General features: G+C 31.9%; 1 protein-coding gene, 1 long non-coding RNA gene and 1 pseudogene across 2 annotated transcripts; 2 read left to right on the plus strand and 1 right to left on the minus strand.

Moving 5' to 3' along the window:
* Window positions 1-78: 78 nt before the first annotated feature.
* LOC107027393 lies at window positions 79-1,694 on the plus strand (annotated as a pseudogene).
* A 4,828-nt stretch (window positions 1,695-6,522) lies between these two features.
* LOC107027167 lies at window positions 6,523-7,817 on the plus strand. Its single transcript, XR_001457726.2, has 2 exons — window positions 6,523-6,779; window positions 6,971-7,817. It is a non-coding gene; the product is annotated as an uncharacterized LOC107027167 (long non-coding RNA).
* A 484-nt stretch (window positions 7,818-8,301) lies between these two features.
* Window positions 8,302-10,978, minus strand: LOC107027166 (pentatricopeptide repeat-containing protein At2g22410, mitochondrial-like). The gene is made up of 2 exons (XM_015228347.2): window positions 8,677-10,978; window positions 8,302-8,591 (listed from the first exon to the last, which is right to left on the minus strand). Exon 1 carries the CDS (start codon window positions 10,778-10,780, stop codon window positions 8,801-8,803), a length of 1,980 nt encoding a protein of 659 aa, XP_015083833.1. The 5' UTR covers window positions 10,781-10,978; the 3' UTR covers window positions 8,302-8,591; window positions 8,677-8,800.
* Between the last annotated feature and the right edge of the window lie 1,371 nt (window positions 10,979-12,349).

Below are 12,349 nucleotides of genomic sequence, written 5' to 3' on the forward strand. Positions count from 1 at the left end.
ATGAAACCCAATTTAAATTCTACCCGCCATTTTCATATTTCTCTCAATCAGCCCTAACCCCCAAATACCTTCTTCTCCAATCTCCAATGGCGAATGAAGACCGACTCAGTGATTTGCCTGACTCAATTCTAATTCACATTCTCGCTATGTTGCATGAAGAGGGTATAAGAATTGTGAGAACCAGCTTATTATCTAAGCGATGGCAGTTTCTTTGGATGTCTGTTCCAGTATCACTCAATTTCAATTTACGTGACAATCTCTAAATTCCGTAATGCAAGATTTGGTAAATTCCACGCATAGAAATCTTCATTATTTTAGGTTTTTCAAGAAAATCAGGAAATTCAAGTTGAATATGTATTATGGTAGGCCGGAGGAGTTTGTTAGAGATATCGATTTATGGGTATTTTTCGCAACTAAACTAGCAAACGTTGAAGATTTTGAACTTCAATGTGAATCTGATTATGAGTTTCCTCAGTTTGCATATGAGAATACGTCCTTGAGGAATTTGGATTTACGGTTCTGTACAGTAAATCCTTTAGCTAACGTGAATTGGAGTGGTATCGTTTCTCTTTCGTTTACTGGCATGGATTTGACGGACGGTGTCATGAAAAAGATATTATCTGGTTGCCCTAACTTGGAGTGCTTGAAATTCTACGGTTGTTGTGGACTTCATCCTCTGGAAATCAGCAATGTGAAGTTGAGAAAATTGATTATAGACAACTCAGAAATTACTGAATGTGATCCATGGCTTGATATACTTGCCCCATATATTCAAAAATTGAAAATTTCGGGGTGGTGTGAAGGGATACGCTTGATAAATGTGGATTCCCTTGTTACTGCAGTCCTTAATTTTAATTTTAATTTTGAAGAGGAGGATCCATTGCAGAGGAAGAGGAAGGAGTCTACTTGTTTGAAGGAACTTTTTCACAGCATTGCCCATGTTGATAAGCTCGAATTAGGTCCCTGGTGCTTACAGGTTTATTCATACTCTTCACTATCCAAAATTCAGAATATTATTGTTGAATTAGATCCCTGGTGCATTATTTCCTTGTTTTGACATACTCTATGTAACAGTCCATACTGGAATTGGAAGGGTGGCAGCCTCCACTATCAAGCTGGAAATTCTTACAACTTAGCACAACCTTGGGGCAATTGGATTTCCCTGGAATTTGCAGTTTTCTACAGAGTTCATCGCATCTTGAGACTTTAGTCATTGATGGTTACAAAGAATCAAGAGTAAGTTCCCTTTACTTCATGTTAGTAAACTTTTTGTAGTTGTTGGAAAAAGATGTTTAACAAGTATTCGTGCGAGGGGATGAATGATCAGATGCTTTGAAGCAAAGCACTGAGATGTTTCTTGAATTTGAAAGTTCATCGCCTTTCTATTTTATCCACAATCAACTCCATTTCTTTCCTACAGGCACAGCTGTTATGTTACCCAAATAAGGATGAGCAGATGAAGAGGTTTGAGACACATAATTTTAGTGGCTCATTTCTACATCTGAAGACCATCAAGATCCTTGACCTTTCTGAGTCCATGCTGCCGTTTGTAAAATATTTGCTCAAGCATGCAAGTGTGCTAGAAAAAATTTTCATTGATGAGTTTCTGGATGTAACAATGGTACGGGAGCTTCTGCGCTTTCCAAGATCCTCTCCATGAGCTTCATTTGTCTTTTGGCCACTGTTAATCACAACATACTTAACATCTATGACTTTGTTTGATAGACAAGGCTTTGGATTGCACTTGTATGTATCCAAGGAGTTATCTCTAGTCCAAGTAAACAATGTGTTCATTCTCTAAGAAAGGTTGTTATTAATCTTTGTACCAAATGACCTTGTGATTTCAGTTCATATTACTGTATCTTGATCATGCTTTTATACTGAAAATTTATAAGTTTTGAGAATCATTTTTCCAAAAATAATACTTCAAGATTCATTACTTGTGCAAAGACCAAAATAGGATTGTACTCATAAGTAGAATCTAGAGATTTGAAGTTCGATACTGTTGGTATTGTTGCCATTTTGTTCTTTATGCTGATCATTTTGATCTTTAACGATATACTTCAATGTTTTGTTTGTGTTTGATTCAATCTTTTTATTTCAGTTTTCTCATTTGGTAATGTTATATTTGTTATGTTATAGAGTAACTAAATTCATTGTAGAATCTTTCTCCAAAGAGGCAATCACATAATCTAATGCTTTTAGAGGGAGCATATAACAATTATCCAAAATTCACATTGATAGGTGCAATTTTTGAACTTTCTACTATTTTTGTTTTATTTTTTAATTTTGATATAACTTTTTAAGGTGTAAGTTTTGTCATTCTTATTAGCGGCTAATGCAATATTTTGTGTTGTATATTTAGAATTTGATAATATTACGTTTTTAAGGGACTATTTTGAACCTTTTCTCAAACATAATTAATATCATTTTCGTCTAAATTAAGATATTCTCTTATTTATTAGAAAGTTCAAAAATAGTAAAAGTTTAAAAATAGTATAAAAAATTTAAGACCTCCTTCAAAAACTCTATCCCACCTGTTTAATTTAAAAATAAGTATATAACAAGAAAGGTTTAATAATTCAACAAATCAAGAATTATTTGTTATTGAGAAAATCTCATTCTCTTTCTTTTTCAATTTTCAAGATTTCTTTTCGAAACTCTTTTCGTAGAAAAAATATTAATAAAATCTTGATTTTAATCATTTCAAGAAACAAAAGAAGAATTTATTTTTTTTGTGTGAAAGGAATATAAAATAATCATGCAAGGAGCTAAAATTGTTGCGACTATCACCTCGACAACAATATTATTATTCTTGTTTATGATTAATATAAACGTCTCAAATGTTGCAGCAGGATTGCCGGACAAAAAAATTGTTGTCATAACCAACAACCATACAAATTACCTTAGTATTCGTTGCTTCTCCTTCGATGACGATGGTGATGTTAAACACCTAAATACCATGGGCACCTTCAACATCACCGTAAAAATCAAAAAATTCTTCCCCACTTCAACAATGTTCAATTGCTCCACAAACATGGGAACATTTGTGGCGTTTAATTCTCACTATGAATGTGTTAGCCATTCAAGACCTTGTGAATGGAGATTTGATGAGAACTTCACGTATCGTCATAGTCCAAAAGAGGAAAAATGGATTGCTCATGAGTATAATCCAAATTATGAGTCTCTTACTAGGGGAGGAGTCATCAAAGGATATTACGTTAACTAAATGAAATTACTGAATATTCAGATAGTTTACTCCAACTTAGAAGAATTATCAAAATGTTTGATTATAAAAATTTAGTATAAAATACAATTTAGAAAAATAGGTGATACAAATATTCAATAACTTCTTAGATAGTTTGATTTTGCTTCCTCTTCATTTCATTGGAGACTATACTCAAATGGGTGATTTGGTAAGCAAATAGTTGTGTTACAACATGTACTCGTCAAGTTACATATTTATTGAATTTATATTATATATTATGTGTATATTTCAACGATATTAAGTTACATATATGGAAATTCATTCAAATTATGCATCTCTTACTAGAGTAATAATATATTTCAAATAATATGACAATATTATGTTCGTACATAACTATATATGAAATTATAGCGACACATTCACTTGAACTTAATTTGGGTCTCATTATTCACATAAATTATTTTATAATCGAATAAATACACCATAAATATTGATGTGATATAGAGAATGTACGAGCAATTAAAGAGTACAAAAATAATTTAAAAGTAATTAATAAATACAAGTGTCTAGTTTTAATAGGACGTTACGTAATTATATACATCTAATTAATTAGACTGCAAAACCATTCCACTAAATTAGAACACTCACTTCTTTGGATTGAGATTATCAATTTCATAATAAGGCAACACAAATATTATTTTCAAAAAATAATTTTAGTGGAAAAAGATTGTGAAGCGCGTGTAATAAACACAAAGGATATTCATTTGGTTATCTACGTCACGTTAATATTTATGGTGAAATTTATTCTATTATATTATTTATCATCGTTAAGATTTGCTTAGTTTGTTTGCATATATCTTAATATCTTACAATTTTGATCCCAATAAATTATTTATAATTTATTCATCTTCAAGATATCTCTTTTTTATTATTTGGTACGTAAATTTGTTATGTACCCTTCTAAATCTCTAAAGACTATGGCATTTGTATTTAATATTCATATGACCAAAAAAGAAAAAGAATCACAAGTTTGTGTATCAAAATTGTAGAAAATGATTAAAAAAATAGTCTCTTTTGTTTGAGGATTAAATCAAATAGTTCCATAAGTATTCATTTAACAATTTTTATTATTTCACTTATCAAAAAAAAATATTTACTTTAAGTCTCCACCAAATATTTATTTGAACTTTCTCTATTAAATTTAACGGTGAAAAATTCGAAAATCAAAATTATCCAAAATTCAAAGGTGTAATTTTTGTAGTTTCTGCTAAAAATAATAATAATAAATTAAGTCTAAGCAATTTTTAAGGTGTAATTTTTGTTATTCTTTTTTCCATTTTGTTATTATCTAGCGCCATATATTTTTTTAGTGTGTACTTTATGATTTGATAAAACATTGTTGGTATTTATGCTTATAAAAACAAACTTAAGAGATCTAAATTGTTTATTACAATCTTAATGGACCATTTTGTACCATAAATATAAGAGATTATTTTTTGTCATTTTTTCATCTGAATTGAAATATTATTTTATTTATGGGAAGGTTTAAAAATAGTAAAAGTTTAAATATAGTATAAAAGATTTAAGACTTTTTTTTTTCTCTTGTTTAATTTCCCTATAAATAATAATACAATAAAGGCTGAATAATTCAACAAATCAAGAAGAAGAAACTAAGAATTCTTTGTTAATTCTTTCTAATCTTTTTTAACATTTTGGATATAACCATGCAAGAAACTAAAATTGTTGCAACTATCACCTCGACAACAATATTATTTTTTTTCATGATCAATATAAATATCTCAAATGTTACAGGATTACCTAACGAAAAAATTGTTGTCATAACCAACAACCATACGAATTACCTTAGTATTCGTTGTTTCTCCTTCGATGACGATGGTGATGTTAAACACCTAAATACCATGGGCGCCTTCAATATCACAGTCAAAATCAAAAAATTCTTCCCCACTTCAACAATGTTCAATTGCTCCACCAACATGGGAACATTTGTGGCGTTTAATTCTCACTATGAATGTGTTAGCCATTCAAGACCTTGTGAATGGAGGTTTGATGAGAACTTCACGTATCGTCATAGTCCAAAAGAGGAAAAATGGATTGCTCATGAGTATAATCCAAATTACGAGTCTCTTACTAGGGGAGGAGTCATCAAAGGATATTATGTTAACTAAACGAATTTTAATGTTTGAGTAGCTCTTAGAATACGCATAAAGGGAGCACCATAGGGAACTAATTTAAATTGTTTTCTCTTATGTTAGTTGTGAATTTAAGTTTGTGATATATTTATTCAATTTTAGTACTTTACTTTATTTGAATTTTCTTTTCAGAATATGATATAAGTATTCTTTCGAACTATATTTGAAATTCCAGTGATATATATTAAGTTCTTGAAATAAATACATCTTAGATATTAACGTGATATACAGAGTGTGTAGGAAAAAGGATATAAAAATAATTGCAAAAAGTAATTAATAGGTACACACAAATCTTTAGAGTGGCCATTGTAATCCACCTAAGAAGAAAGCAACCTAAAAAAGCTAGTTGCCTTGAGGTTGAGTTTATGCTTGGCGATAACTTTGATGATATAATACATAAATGTGTTATTTAACTTGACTTTGTTTTATATTTATATCCTCTAATTTTGAGTGTTACAAATAAACACTTAAACTTGTATAAAGTTGAGCAGGTAGGACACCACGTATTACCAAAATTGTCCTGTAAGACGTGTGTATCTATTGTTCAATTTTATAAAAAAAGTTAAATGTCTACTTACGCACAACCAAATTTGAAGGACATAAATGTGATTTTAGGACAAGTTAAGATGCATATTAATGTATTATGCCTTCGAAAAAAGGGGAGTTTGTGACTTCCACTTGAATATTATGTGAGCTTGTTTTCCCGTATTCTTCAAAAGTAGAGAAGGTACGATTTAGCAGTCTGTAAAAAACTTGTCAATCAAAGTGAATGAGACCTTTATGGAAGTCTTTGTTGGACTCTTTAACACTCAAAGACTTACTTGCTAGTTGAGGCCAAATTTAAATATATGTTTATGTATTATGCTTTTTAGTATTTGATGAGATTTGTTGGTATTTATGGTTAAATCTTTTTTCTTTCACTATTTCTATCAAATCAACAAATATATATTGTTAAACATTTTTAGGCTAAAAGTGTTAGCTTTTGATAACTTTAAGGGATCAAAACCATTTAATACATACTTAAGGGACCCTTTAACTCAAGGGATTATTTTTGTCATTATCATCTAAATTGATAATTTTTTCTAATTTTTTTTGAAGGTTCAAAATAGTAAATACTTAGAAATAGTATTTAGGGATTTAAGACCTCCTAGAAGAACTCTATCCCTCTCATTTCATTGTTAACCTATGAATATATAGCAAGAAAGGTTTAATCATTTAAAAAAAATCAGAAAGAAGAAAAGAAATCATCTTTGATAATCTTTGCTTGAAAAAATTCATTTTCAAGCTCCTTTCCAAAATCTTTTCATAGAAAAACATTGTCAAAACTTTGGTTTTAGTCATCAAGAAAATCGTCTTTGAAGGTACATTTTCTCTTTTAACGAGACTTTCTTAATTTATTGTTTTTTTTTTACCAGAATGATATATCTGAATAAGATGTACCGATATTATATTTGAATCTTTAAATAGATAAAGACTTTCAACATAAAATTTGGATGATCATTCATGATGGTTTAATTTCTTCTAATCTTTTTCAACATTTTGAAAATTTCAGGAAGAAAACAGAAAAAAGGAAAGGAAATATATAAATAATGGAAGAAGCTAAAAAAATTGTTGCAACTTTCACCTCAACAACAATATTTTTCATGTTGATGATCAATATAATTCACTTAAACGTTGCGGTAGGATTACCACACAAAAAAATTGTTGTCATAACCAATAATCATACAAATTATCTTAGCGTCCGTTGCTTCTCCTTTGAAGATGATGGCAATGTTAAGCACCTAAGTACCATGGGCAGTTTCAATATTACTGTCAAAGTCAAAAACTTCTTCTCCTCTTCAACAATGTACAATTGCTCCACAAACATGGGTACATTTGTTGCATTTAAATATGACTATGGGTGTGTTAGCCGTTCAACGCCTTGTGAATGGAGATTTGATGAGAACTTCACTTATCGCTATAGTCCCAAAGAGCAAAAGTGGGTTGCTCATGAATACAATCCAAATTATGAGTCACTTACTAGAGGAGGCGTCATCAAAGGATATTATGTTAACTAACTATGACATTGAAAAAAATTCAATGTGACAAATGGTTGAATTTGTGGAGATCCTCTTTTTTTGGGTGGGGTGGGGTGGGGTGGAGGAGGGGGGGGGCAGGGACACTCAAAAGCTTCATGGATAGCTTCCTCATTTCTTTTTTGTTGACTAGATGCATATCATGCATATTATTCGATTCAGAGGAAAAGCTTAAATATGCTATTGATCAATTCTGAGGGAAAATATTTATTTATGTCATTTGTTAAAGTTTGGCTCATTTATGGATATGATTTTCGTCTCAGAAAAAACTCATTCATGTTATTATTTGTTAATTAAATCCGACTAATGACCTTGTGAATGGAAGTTTGATGATAATTTCACGTATCGCTATAGCCCCAGGGACAAAGAGTGGGTTCTTCAAGAATATAATCCGAATTATGAGTCTCTTACTAGAGAAGGAGTCATCAAAGGGTATTATGTCAACTAAACATAACAATATATACATATATAACAATACTGAAGATTCAGATAGTTGATTCTAACTTAATTGATATCATGATTCTCCGTTAGAAAAAGCTAACTAGTGTTTAGTATAACATGTAATAGCGCTGAGATTTTAGGTAAATACGTGAAAGCTATGGAAGGTCCTTCTAGGGACATTCAAAAGCTTCATGGACAACTTCGTTTCCTCCTCATTTATTTCCTGGCAACTACTCAAATGGGGGACTTGGTAGGCGAGCTATGATCTGTATGGTAATAGTCATTTTGTATCTAAAAGTGTGCTCATCAAATGGGCGACTTGGTAAGCGAGCTATGTTCTTTATGGTAATAGTTTTATCTAAAAATGTACTCATCAAGATACATATTATTGAATTTAAGTTATGAGCATATTTCAGAGTGTAACACAATTTATGTAAGTGTCCAAGCTTGCCCTATCCATGTTCTGATTCCTCCCAACGACTCAAATATAGGAAGCCTCATTTCATCGAGATCAGAAAACAAATTTTACGTGTATCAGCATTTACTAGAACTAAAACAAGGTGTTCAATACCTGAATATTGTTGGTAGATAGTGTTAAACTTATCCTCTTCTAGTCCTAGCAATCTTTGGTCCAATGCTTCGAGAAGGTGCTTCATCCTGTTCATACAACATCCCGATTATTCAAAGAGTTGCAAGCTGATTTCACCTTCAAACTTGCAGCAAGCTCTATCAGGAAACTCACCGACGTGTTCATATTTACTAGTTTCATTGTTAAATGGATCAATCACGAGTTAGTAATCAGTGACCGGAGGGATTGGAAGTGCTTCCATGCTTTCAAGACTTACTGGCTCCTCACAGTGTATTTGTCATGTTTGTTCTGGCTGTGCATCAGAAACATATTCTTCTAACTTAGAGAGCAATATAATCTCATCAAGTATTTTATGTATTGCCTGAGATTCAGGGTGTGAGTCGTCAGCAGCCACAAATTCGTAGAAGTTACCATCAACCTCTATCAAACTATGTCCTGGATTCTTCTTTACACCTTTAGCTCTCATCAAACTTCTAACCATTCTAACATCAGCCCATTTCCTCTCATTAGCACACAAGCTTGCAAGAAGCACATAAATACCGCTATCTTGAGGATCTAGTTCTATAAGTTTCTCAGCAGCGACCTTGGCCAGCTCAACATTTCCATGCATCCGACAACCGTTAAGCAGAGCACCCCAAACAGCTTTATCAGGTTCCACCGGCATTTGCTTTGTGAACTGAAAAGCTTCTTTCAGATGCCCTGATCTGCCAAGTAAATCAGCCATGCAAGCATAGTGTTCCACTCCGGGAATCAAGCCATTTAATTCCATGCACCTAAAGTACTCCCAACCTTGATTGACCATTCCACCATGGGCGCATGCTGATAGAACACCCACAAACGTGATGCTATCAGGCTTGAGTCCTGAGCATTTCATTTGTTCAAAAAGAGTGACAGCCTTCTCGGCGAGACCGTGGGAAGCACATCCTACTATTACTGAATTCCAGGAGACCAAATCTCTTTCTGGCATTTCGTGGAAGAGCTCTCCAGCTGCATCCATATTTCCACATTTTCCGTACATGTCTATTAATGCATTTGCCAGGATCACACTGAATTTAACCTGTTTTTGCTTAATATAGTAATCATGAATTCGTCGACCAAAATCCAAAGAACCAGATTGAGAACAAGCAGAGAGCACAGGGACCAAAGTGCTTTCCATGGGAACCAAACCTCGTTTCTCCATTTCATGAAAGAGTTCAAGGGCCTCGCAAGGTCTATTATTTTGTGAGTAGCAAGCAATCATCGCATTCCAAGAAACTACATTTCGTTCAGGCATCACACTAAAACACTTCTTTGCCAAGTCTACCTCCCCATTTCTTGCATAGCCATGGATCATACTTGTCCATGAGAACACATCTTTTATCTCCATCTTATCGAATATCTCTTTAGCCATAGGCAAACAACCACATTTCACATACATATCCAATATGGCATTCATCAAATTAAGACTGCATTCCACACCTCTGTTCTCCACAAGTTCATGAACCGATTTCCCCAGACTCAAATCCCCCTTCAACGAACACGCAGAAAACACAGTTATCAAGGTAACGTCGTTAAACTCAACACCACTTGAACACATCGAATCAAACAACCTCAATGCCTCATCAACCATATTCATTTTCACATACCCATCAATCAAGCTAGTCCAAGTAACTACATCCCTAACAGGACTTTCATCAAACACCTTCTGTGCATCAACAATTTTCCCACTTCCACCATAAAAATGTACCAAACCATTCCTCACAATCAAGTCACTCAAAAACCCAACTTTCCAAATCCTACAATGCACCCCCACCCCCTTCAAAACCCCACACCCTTTCAACATAAAAACATAACTTCTCTTATCCATTTCAACCTTTTCCCTTACCATTCTCCTAAACAAACAAAAACTCATTTCCAAGAACTGTTTTTTAACAAAACCCCTTATCATAGTATTCCAAATATACACATTGGGTTCACTAATTTCTGAAAACAAAGCATTTGCATAGTTTATATCACCATTAACATCCAAAGCACAAAAGGATATAAGTCTACTAATAGGAAAAATGTGTGAGATCATGCCAGTTTGTATCATATTGGCTTGAATTTGCTTTATGTGTGAAATTGAATTGCAAGATTCTATGAGGATAAGAGTTGGGTGGGTGATTACAAGATTTGGGTTGTGATTGAAATTCCATTTTGGTTGTGAGGAAATGAACAGCTTGTGAAAATGAGGGAAAGATTGGAACTTGAAGAAATATGGAAACTGAGGGACTTTCATAACAAGAAGCAAAAGAGGGAATTTGGTTCACTCATTTGTAATAAAGAATTTTATTGAATCATTTATACATATACCAATCGGATTTCAATTTGTTTGTCTCGCTTTTTTTTGTTAGAAAAATGCTTGTGTAATTTTTTCACTTTAAAAAGTTGTGTACTTTAAAAGTAGATGGAGTGATAAAGCGATCATTTTGGCGTCAACATACATCCAGTGGCATAGAGGGATGCATCAACATGAACATGAAACTCCTTATTTCAATTCGAAAATTGAAGGATTGAGGCTGACAACAAACATTCATCTACCAACGAGGCTTTCAACAAATTGAGATTTAACCATAGAAGGATTGAATTTTATATGAAGAACAAGAGGATATAAAAGTACTAAGAAAGGCGGACCGACTGATTAATTGTATGATCGTATTTTTAAACTTGGAACGAAAAGAAGAGTAATGCATAGCTATTCTTCAATCTCATTCCATCCAGTCAAGCCAGAAGACAAATCGATGTAACTTCTAAAACGTTTGTTACTTTAGTTAAAGAAGTGTCCAACAATAACTAGAAAAATGCTTTTTGATATGTAATATCTAGTCATAATTTTAAATCAACAATGGAATGTGATATAAGATCATGAGGTCAAATCTCAAATTTGTCTTATAGTAACTCTATGTTTGCAATGAATATTTTAAATCAAATGTGCTAATTAAGATAATGATTTATAGAATCAAATTCTCAAAAGAGTGATTAGGGATTCTTTTATTCATATATCATCGTATCATATATTATTATAAGTGTGAAGATCCAAAACCCAAAGTTGAATTACCATTTTACCCTATAATAGTTAATTATGTTTTAAATATTAGTTCATATGATAGATATTATTAAATAATACTTACTGAAATTAATAACATAATAAAGACCTAATTCAATTCTTAAAGTGGAAATTTATCATCCTTCATTCATAATTGATTTCTAGATAAAATTTTACTAGATAAAAAGATATACATGCATTGGAATAAATAATTTTAAAAATATAGCAATAATGATTTAGCCTTTTAAGTTACCTACTTTTATTATGCTCTTTAAACCATTGTCATTTTTTTTAAAAAAAACTTCATATTAAGGTGTTAGGTTAAAGATATCAAAAGGTCACTTCTTGGATCACTTAATTTGTAACGCTTTTATCTTCTATTAGCAGATTCTCCATTTTCCTATATTATGTATTCTACTTTCTCATGTAATCAAGTTATCTCTATTATTTTTTTTATATGAGTTTTTTATGCTCAATGTTTTATTTCTTTATTTTAACTCATTTATTTGTTTGAATATTTCAACTACTAAAGAATTTTGATAATTTGACTTTTTTATGAAGATACAGTCAAGAAATGACGCTAATATTTCATAGTGATGATGTAGTAAGTGAAGCAACACACATTGAACTGTTTCAAGTGGTATCGGTTTCCAGGTAATATATCATTGTTCCTTACATGCAATTAATTGCTTCTATGTAAGTTGATGTGATCTTAATAAATTTTTTGTTTGATTTTTAAACAAAAATCATTATATAGAAGTT

The sequence above is a fragment of the Solanum pennellii genome, chromosome 8 (genome assembly GCF_001406875.1).
Source record: "Solanum pennellii chromosome 8, SPENNV200".
NCBI classification, from domain to species: Eukaryota; Viridiplantae; Streptophyta; class Magnoliopsida; order Solanales; family Solanaceae; genus Solanum; species Solanum pennellii.